At 41.0% G+C, this 27,355-nt stretch overlaps 1 protein-coding gene across 2 annotated transcripts in view; it reads right to left on the bottom strand.

Annotated features, from left to right (window-relative positions):
* The window catches only part of negr1 (neuronal growth regulator 1), a 118,732-nt gene extending 97,376 nt beyond the window's left edge, over window positions 1–21,356 (bottom strand). For both annotated transcript variants that reach the window (XM_029001367.1, XM_029001368.1), the window contains exon 1: window positions 21,169–21,356. In XM_029001367.1, the coding sequence (XP_028857200.1) occupies window positions 21,169–21,338 (170 nt within the window). In that variant the 5' untranslated portion in view covers window positions 21,339–21,356. The remainder of the gene's footprint in view (window positions 1–21,168) is intronic.
* Window positions 21,357–27,355: the final 5,999 nt, after the last annotated feature.

The raw sequence follows: 27,355 nt of genomic DNA, 5'->3' as shown, positions 1-27,355 counted from the left end.
GGACTCGACTTTGTGATGCATGAATTTAATTGTCTGGGAACAAAGTACATTATTGTGAACATAAACAGATGGACTGCACTCTTGTGTCACACTTAATCTGCAGAAGGTGACACCCCCACATTTCCAAACGCGTCTAATACCTGAGGGAAATGCAGTGTGGGTGCAAAACAAGCAAGAACACTTGGGAAATGGTCTTAAAATTGTGTCTCCTCATATTAATATATGTCAGAAAACAGGCTTCAAAAGGTCCTGTCATATATTAACATAATTTTACCTTCTAGCCTTTGAATACAACCATATAATAATTCCCATTCATATCTCAAATCATGTAATTATATTCTAGCTCTTACACAAAGTAGCAGCCAATAACATAATTTGTAGTTTCCACATTAAAATGAGACAGTTGTAATATATAAATTTATTATTTTAGGTATTTTTTTCTTTGTGTCACATGAATAGAGCCCTGCAGTGTAGGGCTCTGTACTACAGCTTATTGTAAAATGTGCTTGATTCAAGGTGGACAAGAAGGCCACAAGTTAAATAATAAACTTGTATCACTTGTAGAGGGCTGGTAGTAGCCTAGTGGGTAACACACGTGCTTACATACCAGTAGATCACAAAGTCAAACCCCACTTACTACCATTGTGTCTCTGAGTAAGAGTGTCTCCAGGGGGACTGTCCCTGTCACTATTGACTGTGATTCGCTCTGAATTACAGTCTGGATAAGGGCGTCTCCTAAATGCAGTAAATGTTAATGTAGGCTGCGAGCTGCTTGACAAATGCATGGCACCTGTGAGTCACATATCGTCACCCTGTGGCTTGCCAAAACTCCTGAAATCCCCTCTACAACTTTTGTGTTCGAGATCCAGATTCATTTGAAGCTCACTGGACCGTCTTTGATCCTGTCGCTTTCTGTCCATGTCCAGGTCTGTCACTCAGTACTTACTATTCGATGTCCCTCACCCAAAACTAAGATATCGAGCAGGTGCAATGCATCAGTTTTCCCTACTAAATGACACACATCAAAAGTTCATCCATAGAAATTTTAAGTCATATATCAAAATAATCTGTCCAGCAGGCATTTCCCATCCATAAAACTCCAACCACAAGATGTAGCCTCCAGTGCACATCAGAACAAGTTAAACATATTGATTCCTATTTGACTTCTAAGTTCCCCAAAGCAAGTATGCATTAATATACTGGAGACTAAACCTTGGAAAACACAGTCCTAGCTGAAAACATGGACCTATGGATGGATACATGGATAACAAGAACACAACTAAATTAGACATAATTACTCTTCCTCCTTCTCGCACTGAAATAAAAACTGAAATAATAAAATTTAACTGCATAATATAGAACAGCACCAGAATACATCTGCAACTATGGGGTATTTCAGGGTGGCTCAGGGGTAATCCTCCCAAACACTGATGCTGGTGATGTGTGGATAAGATCTTAAGTTAGCTGCCATGTAAAGGCTTTATTTAGGAGATATTGAGGTATACAGATGATGGAGAATTGATCAGCACGGCTTAACTCTCCATATGTGTTAAACTAACAAGAGCGGTCTGAACTGACCTTAACCTGAATACTGATTACTAACCTCCCATCTGTTCAGACCCTCACCATGATATTTTATCCTTGAAGGCATTATTTCTGTCCTACATTGTTCTGAATAAATAATTATGGTACAGTGTAGCTTTAAGATTTGGAACAATCATTTCTTATTTCTGACTTATGAAATTGCAACTGGATTTGAATTGTTCAAACTGATTCTGAGTGACTTCATTTGAATCTGAATTCCAACTAAATGTTCAATTCAAATTCAGTTTCTACTGGCACAAATATCAGCTCATACTCCAGTGTCATGAACAAACATTTCCATGATTTCCCTCACGCATTGTCTAGTGGTCCTTTAGTGAACTGAATGTTTCCATCCGTATATATTTTTGCCATGTTAATGACTTGTTATAAATCTGAATGTATATCTAAACTGAACTACCTAATGTCATGACCCGGTCCGGAAGGGGTTACTCTTCACGTTAGTCCTGTGTACTGTTCCCTAATCGTGTCTAATGTAACCTGTGTCCCTAATCGTGTCCCTAACCTGTGTCTAATGTATATAGCTGCCCTGTTTGTTTCTGTTCTCCGTCGGGTCTTTGTTATGGTACATGTTCACCAGCTACCGGATGTCTCCCCTGTCCTGTTCTTCATCCTGTTCTTCACCTGCCTCGTCATGCCACCATGGTTGTGACACCTAAGCATACTCATGTTGAAACTTATAATTTAATTATCAATTATTAAAAGCATTCACATGATTCTTTCCTGAAATCCAGACCGCATAATCTGAAAAATGCTCTAAGGATTGTACGTATGTCAGGTTCAGTTGGATGTTGTAATTTTCACACATTACTGGATGCTAAACAAAGAAATGTTATAGATTCGATGTTATAATGATGTCATCAAATCACACTCATTTCACTTACAAGAATTAACTTAGGCCATTATGGAGTTCTGCAATAAAGCATAAATCCGAATAATAGTTGTGCTACACATTTGGCTGCCCTGCATCACACAATGCATCTCAGAACATCTGCTTATCGAGTTATACATTGTATGCCCTATGTCATAATCACCTTTCTAGTACTGGCGAACATTACCTGAATCGCACATTAGGGACGTCGCTCTCCCTCAGCCATCTGTGCTTGTGTCCAGCTCATCATGTAACGGGTGTTATCGTTATTACGGTTTCAGACCTGAGTTTCCGCATCCACTCTGGATCAGTGTTGCGGTCCATAGAATAAAGCACAAGTGATGCATTCTGCCATGATGAGTATAATGAACACAATTAACCTAAAAGTAAACTTGCTCAGATAGGAATTCTTAAGTTAAACATTTGCTGAAGCCACTGTCTTCAATATCTGAAAAGCCATTGTTTTACTCATTTTGACCAACATAAATAGGCAACTGTGTCCAACTGTCAAAACAGCTAATCCCTTGTCCCTCTGCAAATATTGGGATAAACATGTTGGTGAATACCCAGGGGGGGGCTGTCATATTTTGCATGCCCCAATTCCAGCCTTGCCTCTTTAAAGAGGATGTTTGGTGCAAAGTGTGCAAAATGAATTTCAGTTCACATTTAATTGCACATTTAACCAGGTTATCTTAAACTATTGCCATTTATCATCCCTATTATGTGACACTTTGTAATCTGATTTCTAACCCCCCCATAAAGGGTTCAGAAAAATGCACAGAGGTAATCAAGCACCAAAAGTCTCTAAATCTGATGAGTAAAACGTATGCATGTGCTGTGAAGGTTCAAAGCCTTTGATTAATGGAAACTGGGGGGAAAGAAGATAATACTGCATGATAAGAATATCACGCTTTAGCACCTTTTCTTCAGCATTTTTTCCTTTCTCTGTCCTTTTACACCAAGTGCATGGACTATGCAGAGGAAATAGAAAAAAAGATGAATGAGGACATTCCCCCATTTAAAATGCATCCTTGGTCCTGCAGGGACTAAAACTCTTTAGTTAAGCTTATCTCAAGACCATTTGGCATGGATTATGCACAGCTTAGGGTCTGTCCCAGGAAGAAGTGATTTATAACAGTAATTTAAATGAGTAATTCCATTGATAGAGTAGCATCTCAGTTTGAGAATACTTTGTTCGTTAGGGCCATCATACAAAGACATTAGAGGAAATAACGTAATTAAAGTGATTAAGAATTGGTATGGACAGATACTAACATACCTCAAAGCCACGAGAGCAGAAAATTGAGCCTAAAGGAATGCGCTGTGGGCTGTGATTTTTCATGCAGAGAACCAGAACTGTTCATGAGAAACTACTGAGGTGGTGGGAATATTTACTTTAGGAACAATGCAATATGCTCTCTGATGTGTACTGCTGCAATGAAGGAAAGAAAAAAGAGAGGAAAAGGAACACCTACGGACTGCATCTCGCTAACAGAAAAAAGACAACGTGCTAGTGTTCCTTCCACATCTTTGTTCACAGGTTTTCAAAGAGACTTCTTCTTGAGGTCTTAGAAATTACAAGCAAAATTGAAAAGTAGGCACTCGCTGCTTAGCAAAGCCATTTGTGTCCCCGTCACAAATCAAATGGCACCTTCCTCGGCTCAGCTGTGGTTTCCATGGCAACAAACCCAGTAGGGATTTGCTCTCTGCTACATAGCTGGAAGAACCATCACAACCTGGAAAAGCCCCTCCGTGTACAGTGAAACAACGACGCCTTTGTCCTTCTGTGGGATTGACACCTTGATGCTGCATAAAATTAAGACGAAACTTGAATCGGTGCAGCTGAATAAAAGAAAGTGATTGGGTCTCTCCTGGACCATTTGTTCTTTCATTTACGATTATGACAGATGTACAGTCCACACCATATGGTGACTTTATAGTGCACTCTCTATTGTATATGGAATGTTTCATCATAGCAGCATACACCAGTTAGCCAAAATATTATCACCATCCCCTTAATATTGAGTGAACAGCCCATAAGTTCTGAACAGTACTTCTACTTCCAACACATCAACCTTAAATATAAAATGTTATTTTGCTTCCCGACCATTGCCAACCCGGTAATAATATAATCATTGTTATTCACTTCCCCTGTCAAAATGTTATGGTTAAACGATCTATACTGTCCTACAATCTGTGTGAAACTATATTAATTTTACGGTGAAAACTCCTAGAGACATGCTAATGTACATCATAAAAAAAATGAAAGTGGTCTATTATCAAAGATACTTCTAGTAAAATTCAAAATTAAATTAGTTATTTCCACATATCAAAGCTTCAGTTAATTAATAGAATATTATTAATACATTCACAATGCCTTCAGTATAAATTAGCTACCTCCTTAAAACAATGCAAGATTGTTTTATACCAGTTTCATACCTTTGTAGTGACTTTACATGCTGTGTGGTTATATAAAAAAACATAAGTCAGTATAATACATCCAATTATCAGTTCATTAAGTGAGTTCTTGAAACATTTTCATTTCAAAAAGCATTTTCCAGCTTGTATTACAGCCTGTATATGGCTACCACTCAACATATTTATTAATAAAAACAAACTATGCCTTTTTACCATCTGATTTTTGTACCTTTTCTGACTGTTGCTTATTTAAGGAAAGAAGCAGATATCGGATGGCAGCTGAGCTGCATGTCAGACTTCCAGCTGATTCAAAGACTAGTAGACACTGCAGCACAGCAAATGGTGTTACAATGAAATGTGTCCATCACCCTTAGTGAGCAGTGAGCAGCCATGAAAGGCACCCGGGGAAAGACCATCACTGACTATTAACTGATTAAAATCAAACATTTTAACTTTAGCTCTATTTCTCAGTTTTTTATTTTAATACATTTGCCATTATGGGGTGTTGTATGTAGAATTCAGAGGAAAAATATATTTAATCCATTTTGGAATAATGCTGTAACATAAGAAAATGTAAATACGTTCCAGATGCTCTGTATGATCTGTTGCTACGTGTATGGAATTAAAGGCATATAACACGGTCTTCAACCTGTGATCTTGTTTATGTGGCACAACTGATTATGTTTATGACTGAGTCATAAGCACATGATTTTTAGTAAATTATTAATAATATCATGTTTGACAACTCGTCCGCTGAGTAAGTCTTGTGGTAATTTGAATAATAATGTTCTTATAAGGAGGCGTGGACAAAAAGGCCATCCCCATAGATCAGCCACGATTATAACAAGAACGATAAAATTAGAAATCCCTATCATTATCAGTGCAGGGACCCTAAATGTTAATGCAGATATTCAGTGAAGAAATCAGGAGAAATGCCTTTTCACCATTTTATTTAATACAAATTCTAAAAACTATTACAAACATCATGAAAGAGGAAAGGAGTCCTTCCATTCATACTCACATTCTTTCAGACATCTTGACGTTAAGGTGCCAGATTTGACCTGGATCAGATTATCAAGTACAAACTTACAAAAGTAGCAGGCTATGCCGCTTGTGGGCAGATCCGTAACGTGTTCTCTGTCTTAACGGATGGTTCACTCGGTCAGCTGTGTTGACTCGTGATGGCAGGGTAGCGTTGTGGCTGGCCGAAGTCTTCTGAAGGTTGGTAGTAGCCTAGTGGGTAACACACTCTCGTATGAACCAGAAGACCCAGGTTCAAATCCCACTTACTACCATTGTGTCCCTGAGCAAGACACTTAACCATAAGTTGCTCCAGTGGGACTGTCCCTGTAACTACTGATTGTAAGTCGCTCTGGATAAGGGCTTCTGATAAATGCTCTAAATGTAAATGTAATTGTGAAGGTTGAAAGAAGCTTCTGGAAGAGTGACCCTCAGTTTCTGCCCTTCTGCTTTCTTCTCTGCCATTCTGAAATTCTCTGCTGTTTGTTGTTCTGGCGTGCTATCTCTTTCTTGGTTCTGCTGTTCTCTTTTCTATGAAGTTGGCTATGGGATGCTAACTTTATCTCCAGAGGGACCACACCCCAGGTTTAGACCTTAGCCAATGGCTGTAGTACAGTGTTGTGCTGCAGTTAGGTCCGGCATCTCCCCCAGACCCTTTGACTGGAGATAAATTCATTTTGATCCTCATTATAGGAAATCAATATAAGACTTATACACTACACTCTCGCTATTCACTCATGTTACAAAATTGGCATAATGCAGACCACATTCCTGTCAATAACTAGAACACCTGAAGATAACTAGTATGTCCTCTGAATATGGTACATGGCAGATGAAAATCTGTTATCCCACCAAGTGATACTAGTCCAGGGGGCTTAGATGGTCCAGCAGAATTAAAGAACGGGTTTTCTTTGGTTCTCCTGAGCTTTCGGAGGGAAGACTACATGACCTCTACCCCAGTCTCCTGGTTAAAGAGGGTATCCTGGAATTTTATGGCTCGAGTGTCCTTATCTTAGGTTTGTTTGACGCAGCTTTAAAAAGGGAAGTTTGTTCTAGTCTGAAGTTATCTTTGAGGGGTTCGTTAATGGAATGAGCAACGTGGTGCCACCTCTATGTTCCCTACACTGCTTTGTGGGTCCATTTTGTTTTGTAGGCAGTGGTGGCCTGGGGTAGTGGTGGCCTAGCGGTTAAGGAAGCGGCCTCGTAATCAGAAGGTTGCCGGTTCGAATCCCGATCCGCCAAGGTGCCACTGAGGTGCCACTGAGCAAAGCACCGTCCCCACACACTGCTCCCCGGGCACCTGTCATGGCTGCCCACAGCTCACCAAGGGTGATGGGCTAAATGCAGAGGACAAATTTCACTGTGTGCTGCTGTGTATCACATGTGACAATCACTTCACTTACTTAACTTACATTATTTAGCATACCACTAATGTGTCAATACCAACGTGTATAACACTACCGGTCTGCTGGTCGGTGGAATAGCACAGCGTCTTTCAAATCAACGGCAAAGCAGCACAACAATATGACCAGGCTGGAGGGCTGAATAAGAAATTAAATGAAATCATTTTATTCTATGATAGAGATTAATAATGTGATTACTATCTGTGTTAAAAATGCTAATAATCTTGCTGAAGAACTGAAGCAGGAGTTTCGACAAAGTCAGAAAGCTGCTCTATGTAATATAATACAGTGTGTATTTGAATAATATCTGACCTCATTCATAACTCAATTCAATTAAGATTTAATCTTAATGTAATTTTGCCATATTCAAATTCCAAGCCTTATTCAAATGTTCAACATCAATAAAGGCAGTTTAGTGCAACCTTTCCTAAGGAAGAATAAAAATTCTAAAGACCTTGCCTTGTATGTGCACAATCCTTTTTCCATCCATTTAATTATTAGATTATTTCTTTTGCTCTTAATGTAGTCCTCAAAAGTTGCGGTCACCCCACATTGTATAATTACACTTCATCACGTCTTCTTTGAGTCTTCACTGACAAAGAAATAGTGTAAGGTGATTGACTAGTTGACATAAAAGAACGGAACGCAGCCCTAGCTGAACAGACTCTTTTTGGGCTAGATAAAAAGTACATATTTTAAGCACTGCAGACAGGTATGAAGTTTGTGGAGCTTGCTATAAGACTATTGATGCAAGTCTATTGTATGAGTTCTTCACATCCTTTCCGATTCTTCCAAAATAAATGTATAAACTAATTATGTATGTTCACTGTTTGCAATGAAAACTTTGCATTGACCGTCAGTTTTATCAGATTTACTGCAGCACAAGATCCCAACATCAAAGTTGCTAATAGATAATCTATAAATCAATTCATTTGAAATTAACACAGACTGCTAAAATATTTTGAATGTGTAATTAAAGGCTGCACCTATTCACATGAAAAAGTGCTGTGTTTTGCCTGGTTTTTTAACAGTTTATTTCACATAATTTGGTGGCATAGGTAGACCAGCATGATCACAACATTTTGCACATTTAGTTTTTAGTGCAAGTTTTTTCATGGTCACTCATGCACGAGAGCAGTATGATTATTTTTGTCACTATGACCTTCAAAGGTGAATAAAGCACGAATCAGGCTTTGTATATACGGTATAAACATAACTGTGGCAATGGTCATTATTAATCAGCAGCATTCATCATGGAAGTCCTCAACAAATTGACCATAAATACACATACAGCAAGCGCAACACAGATGGCTATGAACACTAAGGGCCTAACACACTCCGGATGTGATAAAACAGACTGCAGCAGGGATTTATATTTATTCTATGGGCACAAATTGTGCTCGTTCCTGCTGTATGCAATTACAATTTAATATACTTTTTGAAATGTTTGGTGAAACTCTCTAAATCACAATCCAATCAGTGCAGTTGTCTCCAAGGATGAATCTCAGTTCAATTGGATAGGAACGTCATTCAGTGCACTAACCGTGGTCCGGATTTTGGAACATTTTTGGATTACACAGACAACCAGTTAGCACACAACATCACTTTTATCCCTTCCTCAGAGAGCACCTGTCCAATTAACTGTTAGTATATCATTGTTGATGGAATTTGTTGGGCATTTGCAAGATATTCAGCTTTTCCTTACTGAAAATGACTACGAGTAAACACAGAATGTAATACAGCATGTTCGAGTGGCATTTTCTGCAAGGGTGATGATAGCAGAGTAGAGGTGATACGATTATGACTATTAAAAATTAGCAGAAAAACTGACAGCATTGCAAAATATTTTTCTGATCATTTGTACAAAATCTAAAGATGCTTTCAGAACGAACACGGCTAGCACTGCACTCGCTGCAAGGTTATGCAAAAATATGTCTGGTTTTTGAGACTGCGGTAAGATGATAATGTCATGTAGATCTTTGGACACTCAGAGACTGAGAAGATCAGATTTTCCTCTATTCCTGCTCTGTGTGCGTGTTGTCTAAGGGGCAGAACGAACACTAGCCCATTTTGATTATATTGGTCGTGCAAAAATATGTCACAGTGCGCAGTTCAACAAATTGTGTCCTGCATGTAACCTCTACACGAAGTGGCACTGTACGCAGGTCAGGCAGGGGTGCTGAAATTAATCTTTTAATGGACAATTCTGCATCAGCGAAGTGCAGAACATAATCGATTATATCATAACAATGTTGCTTGATGATTTTGTTTGTTCCGAGTCCTGCGAGTGTGTCCATCCATTCACACCGTCGCCCATATATTATGAACACAACATGTTATGAATGTTACTTGTGCAGAAAAAAATACAAAGAGAGCATTCAAAATGGTAATGTGCGAACAAAAAATGAGCCAAAAGAGAAACTGTCACCCCATAAAACCCCAATACAACGGACCTTTTCAACCACCACTGGTAAACAGGCTACAAGTGGCAATAAACACAGTGATGTCAGAAGGGACAAACAGCCACTAAATTTTCCACTTGTGCTATTGCCAAGAATGGCTTAAATGGAAGTAATGCCTACAAAAGAAAGATGGAACTAAAACTGGCAAAAGGGAAGAAGAGATGAAGAGATAAGACCAAAGAAAACAGAGACGAGCTTTTGAGGAATTTCAAGCGCTTGTAAAGTGACTCTATACATTGATTTTGCTCTGTTGCTCGTGGATAGTTAATTGTTTTGTTTTTATTTGTTGTTTTTTTTCTGGCACAGATTTTGATATCCTGGCATGGGTGGTAGTAGCCTAGAGGGTGACACACTGGCCTATGAACCAGAACCACAGGTTCCAACCCACTTACTACCACTGTGTCCCTGAGCTTGTTCCTGGGGGGGACTGTCCCGGTAAATACTTATTGTAAGTTGCTCTTGATTAAATGTAAATGTAAATATAGCGTAAGGCAGCAGGTTAACGCTACCTGCCTCACAGGCTTAAAAAAACGCAACCCTCATTTTGTCTCTTTGGTCAGGCCTCTGCTCATTCCAGCAGCAACACGCATGCTCATGTACGTAAAGCACAGCACTGTACATCCACAAGCCCCTGATAACCCGAGTGGAACATAACTGTGCGCGGTTACCGTCGGAAATGAACTTTTATCCACTCAGCTCTTCTGGCCTCTGATACCGCGTGCTGATGCACACTGCTCTGGGCAGGAAAGGGACATTTCTGGTAGTTCACTAAATAAGCCCAACCAGTTCACATTTTTGAGCCGATAAGTACTTTAGAGAGGCGTGGGCCTTTATAATACGTTCCCTTTAAGGTTCTTTGACAACAAAACTAGCACAACTGCTCAGAAAATGGATATTTGAATGCAAGTGTTAGCAGTGTAAGTGTAGTAGCCTAACCAGAAGACCCAGGTTCAAATCCCACTTACTACCATTGTGTCCCTGAGCAAGACACTTAACCCTGAGTGTCTCCAGGGGGGACTGTCCCAGTAACTACTGATTGTAAGTCGCTCAGGATAAGGGCGTCTGATAAATGCTTTACATGTAAATGTCCTTCTTTCTTCAAAAAAGAAGGGAAGTAACATTCTCCTCCAAACACCACATAATCTAATAAATAAAAGGCAGACCATTTCAACTATTACGATGGGTAAGAAAAACATAGGGTAGATGACCAGAGTATTACAGTGGGATCATTTTGGGATAAAATGACCTTTTTTATTTCAGATACTATCTGTTTAAAAAAGTCAATAATTTCTGACGCCACCGACAAAAGGCACTTGCAGCCACCACTGCTTGACATCTTTGCTCCTTTCAATCAAGAGTTGTGGGATGTTATCCCATTCCAGCCAAAGGGCTTGTTGAACTCACTGTCCTATAGCAAGCAGAAGGTCACGTCTCCAGATCCATCCATGACCCAGAAGACCCCGAACGTGCTTTATGTAGTTAAGGTCGGGAGGGCAGGCCGACTGAGGCGGTGGCTGAGCGGAGGTATTCCTTAAAGCAGCCATAACCACGGTAGCTGTGTGTGGCTATAAGGTCAAGTCACATTGCCTCATGTGTGGAATCATGAGCCCATTCAAGGCATTATGAATTACACAAGAAACAAACTAAGTGCAGCCGCTTTCTGGGCAGTGAAGTCACTTTGTACTTTTGAAACGCGAGATGATGAGACATCGCAGCACATGTGTGTTACAAAAGTTGTAAAACACTTCATTTCCTGTTGCTAGAAATATCTGACTGCACAAGCTGGACACAGTGAGTAAATCAAACTGCAATCTGTATTTTTGCCATTCCAGGACTAGTTTGGCGGAGTGTCAATGTTCTAAAGGCAGTGTGAAATAATGATTCAAGAATTCTGAAATATGACTCCATTTAGACCACTAGACCCAACATGTGACTTATTTTTCTGCACTTAACATTCTCTTTCTTATTCTTTTCAACTGTGCTCCACTATTTCTGTTCTTCTCACTCAGCAGAAAGAGAAAATAGCGAGAAGAAATAAAATGTACATGAGAGGGAATGAGATATTGTGCAGGAGCTTGAAAGACCATTGAAAACCCACCAAATACCAACAACAGCACATGTCAGCACAAAATGCTGTCTAATGTTGTAATATCTGCTGTAAAATATTTTATTGAAAGCTGCTTCACACACAATTTTGCTCCTGCCATGTGTCTGGGATTTTGCTCAGGTTTACTTTGCTCTCTATCAAATCAGTCTAATCTGGAGCATTTTGTGTTTTTCTGCTTGAAATTCTAACAATTGGTCGAATTTGTGACACTGATGTGCATTTGTAGCATTGAGTTCCACTAGCTAAGTATAAAGTGCCTCTATGGAGTTATATACTGATCACTTCCAGTGGTTCCATTTGCCTGTTGTTATAAATGCAGTGCCTCCAATTACTCAGCTGTACAGAACATTTTACAGCAGTGTGCAATTTACACATTTATTAAGCCGAAGACAGAAGAAAATTCAGAGCCTGCTGACATGACTCTAATTAAAATGCTTTAGCCAGGGCAACACACACACCAAATTACATGTCATAACACCTCTGGAAAACATTCAGAGATATAGAATTTTGACCGGTAAACTGTGCAAATAAATGTCCATTTGTCAAAACGGAAAACGTTTGAGATAAAATTTTAATGAACTGCAAATTAATTTAGTAAATTACAAAAAGAAACATATTTTGACACACTTGACCTACCAGGAATATTTGTTATTGAAGTGCTCCTTTCACTCTGATTTCTACGTTTCTCTGTGCAAGTTCCCCCTGTTTGGAACCTACACCAGCGTACATATTACTAAACTTGAACCTCCAAAAGCTTCCACAGTGTCGTAACTCCACATGTGTTCATTCATAGTTTTGATGCCTTCAGTGAGAATCTACCAATGTAAATGGTCATGAAAATAAAGAAAACACATTAAATGAGAAGGTGTGTCCAGACCTTTGGCCTGTACTGTATATCACACATTAACACAAACACACACACACAATCTCTTTTTTTTATATTAAACCTTATAAATTAATGTATTTTTTTATTTCAGTTTACATCTACTTTATGACTTTGTAAACATATTCAATATAATCTATTACAACACTTCATCCTCCATCAATTGATTATTGATTTGGCCACTGATCTACTGAGCAGGTCCCCATTGGCTGAAGCTGCAGCTCTTAATGTTAATTGAATGATTGTCAGCTGCTGATATTTTGACAGTTGGAGAGCTGCCAGAATGTGAGCCCTGGTGACATACACTCGCTCTGAAGTAAGCCTTGAAGCAAGCCTCTTCAGCATTGCTTCTCATATCCTTGACAACAAAAAGAACAGGCAGGTTTGTGAAAAGGCACGAATGCTTCTTCTTGCATCCCTGGCACTTTCAGGACAGGCATATGCAACGGCAGCCAATTTGTTTGAGTGTTATCCACAATTTGTCAGTGCTGTTATTTTATCGGGAAAGTGGTCCTTCACAGGTAGTCTTTTACATTTTAGAGCTGCTAAGTGGTTTGACTCAAGATACTGTTTGGCTTTTAAAAGTCCATTCATTTTACTGACTGTGAAATCCAAAGATTTTTTATTTCAACAATTCTAAGAACTGTCCTGTGCCAATTCAACATAAAGACAAGGACCATTGTGGAAGCATTTTGTATTGTGAAGCATTCAGTATACGTAGGGCCCTATGATTTCCACGATGGTTACAAAAACGAACGGAATCGCGGAATAGTTCTTTGCATGAAATCCACATATTATTTACATGTAAATACTTTACAAAAGAAAAGAGTAAAGTCCCAAACTCTTTGTTGAACAGTGACTAAATGTGCTTTGTCATATTGCAGGTTGTTTTTTCCCCACCCATGCCATAATCACATGGTTTTTAGATGAATAAATACAATTATAACAAAAAACATGGAATTCTGAAAAATTGTAATGGAAAAAATGGTATTTAGGAAGAAATCAAATGGATTTCAAAGGGCCTGTTTCATACTTTTTCCATCCATTATAAAATAGATTAATGTATTGTCAAATACGAGTTTGGGTACATTTTGTGTCTGAATTTTTTTGAAATGCATTATTTGTAATAATTATAATAAGAATACCATGACTGGATCAGGAAATGTATAGGATTCCATAGGACTGCATATACTGGAATACGAACAACAACAAAAAACAAGGCAACTTATTAGAGACATTTTTTGAGGCCAACTCAAATAACAAACAACACTCAAACCACCCCAAAACTGAGCCTTGAAACTCGGTTTTCTCAACTTTTTCATTTTTACAAAGCACCACGTTTTATGGTTACTCTGCAAAAAACACTGTGTCATGAGAGAAAAGATAATGGCTCTTCCCACTGGATGCTTCTTTACTTCATCATACCATTCTAGATTGCACCTAAAATGAAATGTATTAGAAGTGGCCCTCGAGCTTGGGGAGCTGTCTCTGATGGAGTGCCCAGTTATGAGAGCTAGAGGAAGCTCCACGTTCTCTCAGACCAATACAATTTCCAAAAACTCAGAGGCACTGAGGGACAGATACTTCAGACAAGTTCACTTTCCTCAGTACAGTCTGGACATAAAGATGTGGTTGCAGTGTGTGTGTGTGTGTGTGTGTGTGTGTGTATATATATATATATATATATATATATATATATAATATGAAAGCCTAATTTGTATGAATACTGAGATGCTGCAATATTACTATGCTGCTGTACCACAAAAATAGTATATAAAATATATCCTCTGATCTTGATTTTGTAAAAAAAAGTCTTTAAATCCACACATTAATCACTTAGAGCCATACATTAACATGATTACACAGAGAACAGGCATATGCAGAGGTACCAAATAATTACATTTGTTCTCATTAGTGTAACTGAAGACGGATTCCCTCTAACTTGCCTTATAAATTCAAGCAATTGTACTTGCAATTTCTTCCCTGAATCCATCAATCCATCCTAAAGATAGGCATATAAGACAAGAAAAATACTTTGTCAGTATTTGTCAATAAAAAACATGAGCAAGAGATGTCTCAAGATTTGTTTACAGAAGAAATTGAAAATGGCGTGATTTAGTGACTTTACCCAAAAACCTACGCTATGTTTTTAACAAAAGAAGTGCTCACATTATCATATTGTTCACATCTGAACACCTGTGAATGCTTCCCTAATCAGTTCCAGCTTCCCATAACTTATATAAATAATAACGCATGAAATTAGCTTGAAATCTTTATTGCCCATATTTGTAACATTAACAAAAAAAATTCATAACACTAAAATAAAAAAGCAAGTACAACAATGATTACAAAAGATTTTGTGCAAATATGCAAATGGAGATAACATATCTAAGTGTAAATAATTTACGGACTTTGAAACTGCAGTGCAGGAGCATGAGCATGTGGACTACAGTCAAAACTTTTGAGAATGGCACAAATACTGGTTTTCACTAAGTTTGTTGCTTCCATTTTTATTATGGCAATTTGCACATCCTCCAGAATTTTATGAAGAGTGACCAGATGAACTGCAAAGTCTTTTTTGCCACGAAGATGAACTTAATCCCAACAAAATGAGCACTAGCATCAGTCCTGTCTCATGCCAGCAATAAAGCATCCTGAGACCATTCATGTGTGGGGCTGCTTCTCATCCAAGAGAGTGGGCTCACTCACAATTTTGCCTATCAACACAGCCATGAATAAAGAATGGTACCAAAACATCCAATTTTGGGTCCATGGCCAGGAAACGCCTTAATCCAATTGAAAGCGTGTGATCAAACCTACAAATTCTGACAATCTCCAAGCACTGGTTATGAAGAAATGGATTGCCATCAGTCAGGATTTGGCCCAGAAGTTGATTGACAGCATGCCAGGGCAACTTACAGAGGTCTTTGCATAACAGGTCTTTGCATAAACTTGATGTAATTGTCAATAAAACCTTTGAAACTAATAAAACGCTTGTATTTATATTTCAGTACACCTCAGAAACATCTGACAAAAAGATCTAAAATCAGTGATGATGCATGTCTGACCCCGGTATCTTTTGCTTCCCTTTTAGCCAGACGTGCAGTCTTACTCAGATGGAAAGGTGCTGCTCCTCCTACCCTTGCTCAATAGATGAGGGACCTTATGTCCTGTCTAAGCCTCGAAAAGACACGCTACTCAATTAGTGATACCAACAAAGAATTTCACAAGGTGTGGGGGCCATTCCAGAAGTCTTTCTTAGACCTTCAGTCTAAGAATCTGACTATTAGTATTACCCAGTACAGTTCCAGAAACAATACTGTTATCTTGTTCTTTTTAATTAATCAATCTGGCATGAGGATGGGGCTATTATGTGGAAAGGTTGTTGGGTTTAGAGCTGCATACGTTATTATTGTTCTTTGAATATGACTACATTGCCATTTTTCCTATAATACTCTACTGCAATGTTACCCGATCTTTGTATGTAACTCTTACAGAATTGATTTACTTAGTGAGATCTTTTTTTATATTGTGTGCATTGTATTTTTTATTTTTTATTTTGCTGTTGTTGTCTTTCTCTTGTTTAAAGTCGATAAAAATATATTTGAGAAAAAAAAATTAAGATGAAGGCAATGTATCAGAATTGATCAAATATTAGGAAAATAAAACATAATGTCAGTATTAACTAGAGGATTCAATTCGATTACGATTATCAATGCCTCGATATCTATGCATCGCAATGCATCCCATAAATTTTCTACATTGTCACATGAAATTTTCAGAGTTAAGGTCTCGTACACCTGTGTGGATGCAAAAAAACTGTTGCCGTTCAGTCCAAGTATATACAGGTAGTTCTCATTTAAATGCATACAGCGCAATGCTGTGGGTAGAGTTAGTGATCTGAGATGGTAATGCAGATCGACTCTCCAGCAAACAGAGGAACCGAGCAGACTGGTCCAAGCTCCTGTGCTTCCTCTATTATTTCATTTTAGATTACATAAAAGCAGTAACGTTTCGTAGGTGCAATGCCCCCGTCTCCTGTACGAGCGGTTACTGACACCGGGCATGGCGGAACTGAGGTGCTGAGAGCATAATAAAAAGAGAGCGTCATGGAAACCCCAGCAGGGATGTGAGATTCTCATTCTTCCTGGCGGGCCTCGTTTCTCAGGATGTTTCATCAGAGTTTGCTTTATGCTGCCGGCAGAAAATCACCAAACAATGTCAATATGATGTAATCGATTATGTTCAACCCTGCATTGACGCAGAATCGTCCACATTTGCATTGCGATGCATCACTTATACGATTAATCGTTCAATGCAGGGGTCGTTCAAACATCCCAAGTCTCCTGGAAGTTCTGGGAGTCTCTCCCAATATCTATAGCGGCTCACTGATGCCCACAAATTGAATAAAATATCCCGAAAACTACAGCAAGCAAACAAGAGCATGCATGGGTGTGTTGCCTGTTCTTGTAGCCCATGCTCTAAAAAGAACATCCTGATTGGTTTACTTAGCAAAATAGGAAAATCACAAGAAAATCTGAAGGGGAGTTATGATAACTGTTACGGGTTCAGAGGAGCATCATGGCAGAGAGAGGGGCACACAAAAGTATGTATATAATATGTATATTCAGCCTCAGACTACACAAAACTGCATCCTTGTTTAGTAAGGTGATAAATAATGACAATGTTGTGGGGTGGGGGGGTTGTCTTTGCAGGTTGGGATGCCTTGTAGTTTGATGAAGTTTGAAGATGGAACTTCCCTGTCATCCCTGTATTCCAATCTAAAGTCACCATGACTGCTTTCCCCACTCTGATGAAGTCTCACCAGCCAGGACAGTTTCAGAGGCTGGTACATCTCACAGCAGATCTGACTCAGAGCTAATCTTTTCTGTGCCCTCTAGTGACTTAAGGGACTTTAAAGTAGCCACTTCAGCCTTCAAATAGTCTTATGAAATGTTTTTGCGGATCCCTTTGAAGAAATTTTCTAAATCCTTCCAAATTCTGTATTTTGTTCTACAGAATCTCCCCTACCAACTAACTACAATGCACTCCATACCAACCACGTGACCTGCACACATAGTTTCCAGTGGCAGCCTCTGGGATTGCTGTCAGGGAAGACTGCAACACCTCATGACTGTAACACCTACAGGTGTTTTAACAACCAGTGCTCTAAAGATGTCTGACAAGCTGGGATCACACACCATGCAAACATTCCAACTTTCCCTTTGCTTTATGGCCCATATATAGCCCAAGAAGTTAACTACTAAAGAACTGCTGTCTATGGTGCTTCTTATCTGATTTTTGATAAATAACCATAGAAGCATTATGGCAGAAGTATCACTTGTGAATGATATAAATGTACTTATATTGTGTTACTGTCTTCAATACTGTTCAATTTTCCATAAATGGCATATCTATTTTGAATTAGTGAACAGTTACGTGCATTAAAGGGTACAAATAGCTGTATCCCTAATGGGACATTCATGAACAATTTTCTGAGAGAATGGGCCAGAGTATTTCTTGTGGAGTGAGTAGTGACCAAATCTTTTAAAGCTGCTTGCATATATCTATATATATGCTTCTTATGGAGATTTCTGCACACCAAATGGCCAGAGCAGCACGTTTCAATTTGTTCAGCATCACTAGTGATGTGGGTTATTCTTTCTGCTTTTGATGTGCTCATATTGGTCATGTCGTTTTATCAGTCAGGTAGTCACAATATTGTGAAATATGAAATGCACATATTATTTACATGTAAATGCTTAAAAGCACTTTGTTGAACAGTGATTAGATGTTATTTGTCATTTTTTCCCTCCCACCCATAATCACATAGTTATTCAGAAGAATTAAAAGGGAAAAAAATGGAATTTAGGAAAGAATAAAAGGGAATTTAGGGGCCTACCTAAGTCACAACCATGACACTCATAAATGCCATTAAACACAAAGAGATCCTGGACATAGCAGAGACATTTTTCAAATTGCTGGAAGAAAAACAATCAATACATCTTGTAAAATGCGGACGTCCTTGTCTTGCCAGCACTGAATTTTGTCCCTTCACAGCACATATAGCTGATATGACGCGGTGCAAGGGGCATCTGTAGGAGTGGTGAATTAGAACAGAAGGGGACAGCGGGAGGGATTACTTAAATAGTGAGAACACAATACCGAGTACTTGTGTTTTGACAGTGTCATTGATCCCATTAATCCTTCAGGTGTGCTACTCTGGGAATAGCTCACCTAAGAGGACCGCCAATTAATCAGCAGTGACAGGGCGAGGTTTGGCTTGAGGAAAGAAATTACAGGTTGCCTCACATACAGCGCGTGCACAGATGAGACATGCCAAGTGTCGGACATAGTGTTGGGGATGGCGGAAATAATCTGCACCTCCTCCTCCTCCTCCTCCTGCATCTTTTTCATCAGAGTGCATTTGCAAGAACAAATTTAGGTGGTGCACTTAACCACAAGTACAGCACAAAGAAGAAATATAAAGCTAAAAAACTTGACCTTAAGTGGTGTTCTGGTCATTTTTACCACACAATGAATAGAACGTTATATATGCACAAAAGACCAGTGATATGGCTAATGTTTGAGACAAAACATGACATGGTACAAATTCATGACTAAACGTTACACAATTCCTTTCATTCTGGTGTTTGTACAAGCTAAAACTAATTTGTCATTCTTGACGAATTAATGATTCGATCGCATGTGGTTTATGCTTCTAAGTGAGCATCAACATGCCTTCTACTAGTCTAATGCCTGGGGAAGGTTTCCACCACTTATGGAGTCCACTGGAACACTTTGTAGGGGCCATGCCGTGTCAGTGCAACAAGAACCTATCAGGAAATTCACTCCGGGCCCCAATTTAGCATTGCAGCAGCGAAACGCCTGAACTTTGCCAAGATTTCTACACAAAACAACTCATATATCATACAGTGCTGCCTGAAACAAATAAAACCGACAGCAATGGAGCGAAAAAAATGGATTTCTAATCTAACATCAGTGGTTGGCCTTTCAGTGTTCCTAAATGCCAGTATTTCTTATGGTTCATATGATCTTAGTACGATCTTATAACAACCTTATTATCATCAGACTGATAGTGAAAGTGAAGTGATTGTCATTGTGAGACACTGCAGCACAGCACACGGTGACACGGTGAAACGTGTCCTCTGCTTTTAACCATCACCTTGCTGAGCAGTGGGCAGCCATGACAGGCGCCCGGGGAGCAGTGGGTGGGGACAGTGGCACCTCAGTGGCACCTTGGCGGACTGGGATTAGAACCTTCTGATTACGGGGTTGCTTCCTTAACCGCTAGGCCACCTCTGCCCCAAAATAGAGACAGAGACTAAACTGAGGTTTATAAAGAAAAGTAGGCTATTGGTCTCTATAGTAATCTTATGACGTGCATTGAAATACCCTGATACTTGTCAGCGATTCATAATTTACTTCATCAAGTCAGAAGAAGAAATATGCCGCATGTCAAATATGGCAAACGACACTATTGGGTGAGGAGGGCAAATCTGCATGTAAGACACATGTTGTGACCTGCACGAAAATCTAATTATAGTACCCTTCCCTTCAAATTTGTCCCCACGGAGATCAGCCCCTCGTCCTGTCTGTCCTCTTGGGGACACTTTTTCTGACTCAGATGTGACATTAGCACGCCGTCTCTGAGGACCCACTGCAATTAGGCTCTCTCATCGATCCCAGCGGATCCGCTTGCAAAATGGTGCCTGTGCAGCGCTTTATAACAACGCTGTGCGCGTACATCACGGCGTTATAATTCCACGTCGGGAGGGCTGCGGATTCGCGGCGGGACAACATGCCGACGGCCCGTCGGAAATCACCGACTCGCAACTTTTGCCGTGAGAGCAGCGGGCTTTTTTTTCCCCCTCCGGGCGCCACCGGTCCTCTCGCCGCCGCCGAGCCCCGAGTTTCTACGGCCGGCGAAGGGAGGGAAACCCCCCTTCCCCGCGCCGAGCTGATGGCGCGGCGACGTTCCGAGTCGCACAGCGGGCCAGAATGTGAGAACGCTGAAGAAATGAAAGAAACAAAAAAAAAAAACATGTTGTCGCTCAACTCGAAAGCTGCGCCGGGAAGCGCCTTTTTATTACAAAACGCGACCGAACGAGCCCGATAGCAAGATGCTAATTTCAGTCAGTTTCATCCCTCACCGCTTTATTTATTCTCGTAAACCCGAGAAACGCGCGCACACACACACACACACACACACATTGTTGTGTGACCCAGATAAACACGCGTGGGGAGAACAAGTGCAGCGCGTCCATTGTGCGCGTTTTCTCCCCCTCCGTTTACTTCACTTCCGACGGCGGGAAGCCGCCGAGCGTGGCCGCCGGGGCAGGGGTGCCACTTTATAAGTTGGTCGCGGCGCGGCTTCCTACCTCAGGAGCGCCGTGTCGCCTTGTCTGCTGACCACGCTCTCGACCGAGGAATAGTCCACAGTTTGTCCAGCGGGCAGGCAGGAGGGGAGGAAGCAGAAAAGGCTGAGGACGATCGCGGTGAGCCACTGGCCGGAGACGCACGCATCCTGCACCGCAGTCATTATGTCCATCACAGCTGGATGTAATATTTCCCCGTCGCGTGTAGCAAAAAAAAAAAAAAAAAAAAATATATATATATATATATATATATATAATATATATACGTAAAAAAAAAAAAAAAAAACCTTACTCCGACACTTCCCTCCTTGAAACTACGCGCTTTCCCGGGATTCGCTGCTGCGCGGTGCGAGGAGGTCTACTCTCCAGCGGCTCGCACACCATCTAGTGAGGAGACGCGAAACGGGAGCGGACCTCGCAGAAGACAACCCCCAGGCTCCGGTCCTGTTGCCATGCGGCCGTTTCCCAGGCAACCTGCTCCCTGTAGCTGGTGATGGAGCAAAACTGCCGCGCAATTGGCGCTATTGACCCAGTGCTTCCAGTGCTTGGTCGACGTGCTAAATTTGTATATATACATATATATAAATAACTTTTTATTCGAATTAAAGGGAAAAAAAGAGGACAGAAAAAATCAAAAGTTTTAAATAACTGAGGAAAAATGTAAGATAGTTGACAATTTTGCCGTTTTTTCATTTTTTTGTGGTATTTCATAAACACATGAGACTATATCTCGAAATACTGAATATGCTGTAATGAATTATAAATGGTTTCCCTTCGTTTTGGTAAAATAGATTTTTTTAGGATTTTGAAGAAGTTTTGCTCAGGGTTTTTATTCAGCAGCATGGCCCGTTATGGTCCATCTGACTGCAATCCACAGAGGCCAAACCACACAGCAGGGAGTACCACCTTACACCATCAACCCATGTTATACTGTAGTCAGATAATTTGGGACTACTGGGGGTTTGGGGGGCTCTGAGTTTCATTGATTTTGCCTCTGAGAATTGTGCTCAAAATTGGAATTGCATGTGCAAATCTCGTTTCAGATAAGGCCAGATGGGCAAATAATTAATAAGCCATTTCCCACATGCATTGTCACCTCACAGAAAACACAGTGTACTGTGTGAAGTTTTGCACCGTACATGAACAGCATATTTAATGACGGACTCTTCGTCAAGATGTCATGGAAACACTCGTGTCACTTCTTTTTATTTCATTTTATAATGTACATACACAACATTTCCATTGCCTATTATTATTCATTGTTGCAGTGTACAAATCATGTTACAATTGACACCGGCTGAACGAAAGTTTGCAAGCAGCGATATGAAATTTGCAATGATGAAGGGTGCAATGTGAAAGATTTGAAGTCACCTTCTTGCATTTATCTAAAAATGTGATAACTTTTGGTGCTAGGATGGAAAGAGTTTCATGTTTCACAGATATTTACATTCTGACCAGCAAGCATTATAATGCTTCATCACAGATTCATCATAGGCGTTTGTGTGTAGAGAGAGAGAGAGAGAGAGATATGTATGTATGTATGTATATATAGATAGATAGATAGATAGATAGATAGATAGATAGATAGATAGATAGATAGATAGATAGATAGATAGATAGATAGATAGATAGATAGATAGATAGATAGATAGATAGTACCACTGTAATGAGATAATCAGTGTTTATTTATCACCTGTCACCAATTACAGTGAATATTGTATAATAAATTAATGTATGTATAATGAAATAAGATGTAGCCTACACTGAATATAGTTAGTTTATTTGTAATTAATGAGGGGCTAGTTTGGAACCTCTCATCTCACACAATGATAACACAGCCAACTCCCTCTGACCGATCTGAGTAGTTTTCATCACACCTCTTAGTATCACCACAGCTTGCTTGGCATGTTGTATATAACCATTCTCACCGAATTGAAAATTAAAAGGGCCTTGAACAGCTTCCATTCGGAGGAAAAGAGCCATAAGACACGCTCCAGTTGACATGTATATAAGGTTGACACGTGATAATGTTTTGAAGGACAACTGCATGCATGGTTCGCATCCAGCCTTGCACACTTGTATGCTCACATCTAGAACAATTCACTCAGCCTTGCACAATGTGATTAGGGCCCTGCATTGTGGGTTGCCTTCCATTCTATTTATGACATTTTACAGAACATTGTTTTTATTGCTGGGTTGTTGAGTCACTGAAATGATATAGCTGTTTATTTTCCAGCCAGCTGAGAACAGGTACAGTGACTCAGCAGGGAAGGGTGTTGGGTCTACTTAGGGCAAACTGGGACAAAAAATTGGCTCTGAACCAGGCCTACTATGCGCAGTGCAATCACAGTTAGTGTCTGGACACAGTGCCTGGTTACAGATTGGAGCTGAAGGCAGGGGGTGTCAGTGGTGGCAGACAAGTGTATCACACTTGTATTGTGTGCCACCGCAACCATCTGAAGAGCCAACAGTTTTGACAGAGTAACGTTGAATTGCCAGTCAATCATTGCCAATCAATCAATCATAATTTTTTTACAGTAATTACTTTAACTGTAACATAACATTAACATTACACAAAGCATTTGTGACACCCAGAGGCCATTGAGCGCACATAGCAGACAACGTCCTGATGGCTCTTAGCTGATTCCTATGGAGTAGACGCCATCAGGACCTGTTTAAAGCTGCAGGTGAAACCAGTCATGTCTGAATTAATGTGGAGAGACTCTCCTTACCTTCTGTCAAGGGGTGTGTTCTCCTGACGAAGTAGTCACACGCCATAGGGTTTTCAGTTCTTGTATCGTTTTCCTTTCTTCTAGCCTATGTGCCGGTTTATGTTTCCTTTTGTTAAAAATTCTTGTTTTGACATATGCTGCTTCTGTGCTTCCTCCCCATTCATCCCTCTGTCGTGACAGAATGCAGCTGCCCAAACAAGAAGCACAGCAGCCAAATAAAGAGGCAGAGGAGGCAAGAGGCACGAAGTAATAGCACCCGAGGTAATGGAAGGTTGGTAACAGTGTAGCCCACTGCAGAGAACATCCATCTGTCCTTGCAGCCACCAATACCAGCTCCCCGCACACGCCATACAATACCGTGCGTGCCAGTTTAGCAGTCAGTGGCCACCCACCACCTCTTCAGCTCCTCTTCAGAAGCGCACAGCCCACTGCAGGCCATGAAGAGCGTGTGCTACCACCAGCAGGCCCCAGTTCTGGCTCCCCACACCACGCCCTCTTCAGGCGTACCAGTGGAACTGCTCACGGCTGCCGCCACCACTCACATGCCCACCACTGCCCTGCAGAGATGCATCCAGCCCACTGCAGGTCCTGACAACTGTGCCTGCCAGCCTCCAGCCACCAGCCTCCCACACCAGTGCCAAGAAGCCATGCTCGGGTGTTGTCAGTGAGTGAAACGGTGCTAGCTGGTGCTGAGAGGGTCCTGACTTCCACTCTCCTGACCCCTCTCTCAACCAGTCCACTCCCAGAGACGACTCTCTGTTCTGTTTGTCTGTGTGTCTGTCTGCTATGTGTCTGTGTGTCACCCCCACTTCCTCTCTTCTCGTCCCTCAGGTTGGAGCTGCAGACGAGAATAGGGGTTCTAGATGCCAGAGAGGCCCCAGGGCATGTGGTCCCAACCAGGATGTGCAGGAAGAGGGCTTTCTCGTCCCTCAGGTGGCGATGCTACAGACGAGAAGACCAACTGTGCCAGTCCAGGGCGTGGTAGCCTGTCCAACAGATGCCCCCTTGTCCAGCTAGGGGAGGGAGCTCCTTTGTAGTTTTTTTTTTTTGGTTTGGCACAGTCCGGGTTAGGGGGAGGGTGAGCAAGGAAGCGATGGGCCTGGTCTCCCAGGTAGCCGGGTTGGGGGGCAGGCTAGGCGCTGGCCTGGGACTGCTTCAATGGGGGTCTGGATGCCAGAAAGCCCCCAAGGTGGCAGGTGGGTCCAAACAGGACGAGCAGGAAGAGGGACTTCTCATATCAAAGTATGCTGACCATTGGGAGAGGGGCATGGTGAAGCCCCCACAACTTCAGCGGAGACATGGTCTGCATGTCTCTTTCTCCGATGGAGGATGGTACAGCCCTGCAGAATGATACAGGGTCACTGGAGGGTCCGGGACCACCTCCCTTCATGACACAGGGAGGGACACAGGGGAATCCAGCATGGATGTGCAGTGCCCAGACATATCTGTCCTGTATCTTGTGTGCAGGTTGCCAGAAGGGCTGGAGCCGCTGCCATGCGGGAGGGAGGCTGAGGGTCAGCCAGAGGGTTGGGGTGCCAGGGAGGACCAGAAATTGCTGCGGTGCTGGCGACCTGTGGTTGCTGCTGCCATCCCCATGACCCCAAGATGGGACAAAAATGCGTGCGCCGTAAATCAGTCACATTTGGCCACATTTTGACCATTAGTGTTTCTGATGCCAGTTCCTAGGGACAGTCTGGCCAAAATGTTTCCAATCCAACTCACTTTAATCAGGCCAAGGTGTCTTAATGGCCTAATAATGAATGTGGCTGGGTTGGAAGCAGCATGGATTGGAATGAAAAAATCCCTACAGGAATAAGACTGAGAAAAACTAGCATAGATGAACCTCTCTGCTAAGTGGATTGGTCAGTGCTTTATTATTTGCCTCATGCAGAGACACCAGTGAAAAAGTCAAGGAATGGAACAGATCAGTGAGTGCAATTAATCAATATCAATTCGTAATAGTTAACCGTTAACATACTTAGGACCTGATAAGGGCTATGTGTCCATTCCATGTTGATACTAAATGATAACTTGCAGTCAAAAAGTCTAAACCGTGAAAATGTAGAGATAAGATATTAAAACGGTTTCTTTGGAAATTCACTAGCTGCTCTGTGCTCCTTCTTTTATGAAACAGTTACGGTTTTGTATACTAAACCTTGCAAGTGTCATGAGTTCATGATTTTTCAAAATAGTGGAACAAAGTAACTGCAATTAATTAAGACACCATAAAATTGCAGCAATTTGTATAGGACTGCCTGCTATTTAAGTAAACAAAACTTGCAAAAAATTACTTTTTGCAAGGTTTCTGTAAGTCTGTTTTGGACCAGGGGCAATTTCATAAAATTAAAGTTTAAAGTGAAGTGATTGTCACATGTGATACACAGCATCACAGCACACGGTGCACACAGTGAAATTTGTCCTCTGCATTTAACCCATCACCCTGAGTGAGCAGTGGGCAGCCATGACCGGCGCCCGGGGAGCAGTGTGTGGGGACGGTGCTTTGCTCAGTGGCACCTCAGTGGTACCTTGGCGGATCAGGATTCGAACCTAGCGGCCACCACCACATTTGCATTCAGTCTGTCCAGTTTTTGGGCAATCACTTAAAGGTCTACTCAAAGTAAAAAATCTCATGCTTATTAACATTTATAGACTGATCCATTTACAAGTTTGCTCAGTGACACCTCAGTGGCACCTTGGCTGTTTGAGATTTGACCCAGCAACCTACTGATTATTGGTTGGCTAGGCCACCACTGCCTCAGTAAAGATGGGGATACCAGACCAAGACACACACAGTTTAATACCAAATCCACGTGTCACATATTACATGTTGTGTTTGGAAGGAATCTTAGCTCTTAATTGCACCAATACTGTATTGGATGTGAAACCTGCGGATATCCTGTCCATTTTTCTGCAAGTTAAGCGATCTACAGGGAACGTGTCTCCAGCACTATCTGGAAACATCAGTTGGAAGCAATTATAGGTCAAGAAGCCTAGCTTAATGAAGGGCAATATTGTTATTTAGAAGAAAGCAGGATGATTTCAGATCAATAGGTTGTGGAGCAGTTGACAGGCACTCTGTGAATTGATGATGCACAAGACATATTGTTGAACATGCATGGGGTATTGTCTTTGAATAAAATTCGATCTTTTATGAAAACATTTCTGCAAACCCCAAGATATCTGATTTTTGACTATTTTTTTTTACTCCTATCCATTGATGTTCAGCAAGACTCAGCCAGGGTCTACTACAGGCCACTCTGGTGATTGCCATGCGTTTGAAGTCATTGTCCTAATCAGTACCCTCACACACCCAAGGTCTCTCACCAGGTGCTGAAGGATATCTTCGGAGATTCTTCTGAACCTCGGTTCATGCGCTGTGCCCTATTTCCTGAGCTTTCCAATCCCTGAAGCAGTCTGGCATGCCAATAATGCTGCAGCGGCTTCCCGTCAGAATCCCA

This window comes from Denticeps clupeoides, chromosome 13 (assembly GCF_900700375.1).
Source record: "Denticeps clupeoides chromosome 13, fDenClu1.1, whole genome shotgun sequence".
Taxonomy (NCBI): domain Eukaryota; kingdom Metazoa; phylum Chordata; class Actinopteri; order Clupeiformes; family Denticipitidae; genus Denticeps; species Denticeps clupeoides.
The sequence above is the reverse complement of the archived record's forward strand: the minus strand, read 5'-3'. Positions and strand labels throughout refer to the sequence as shown.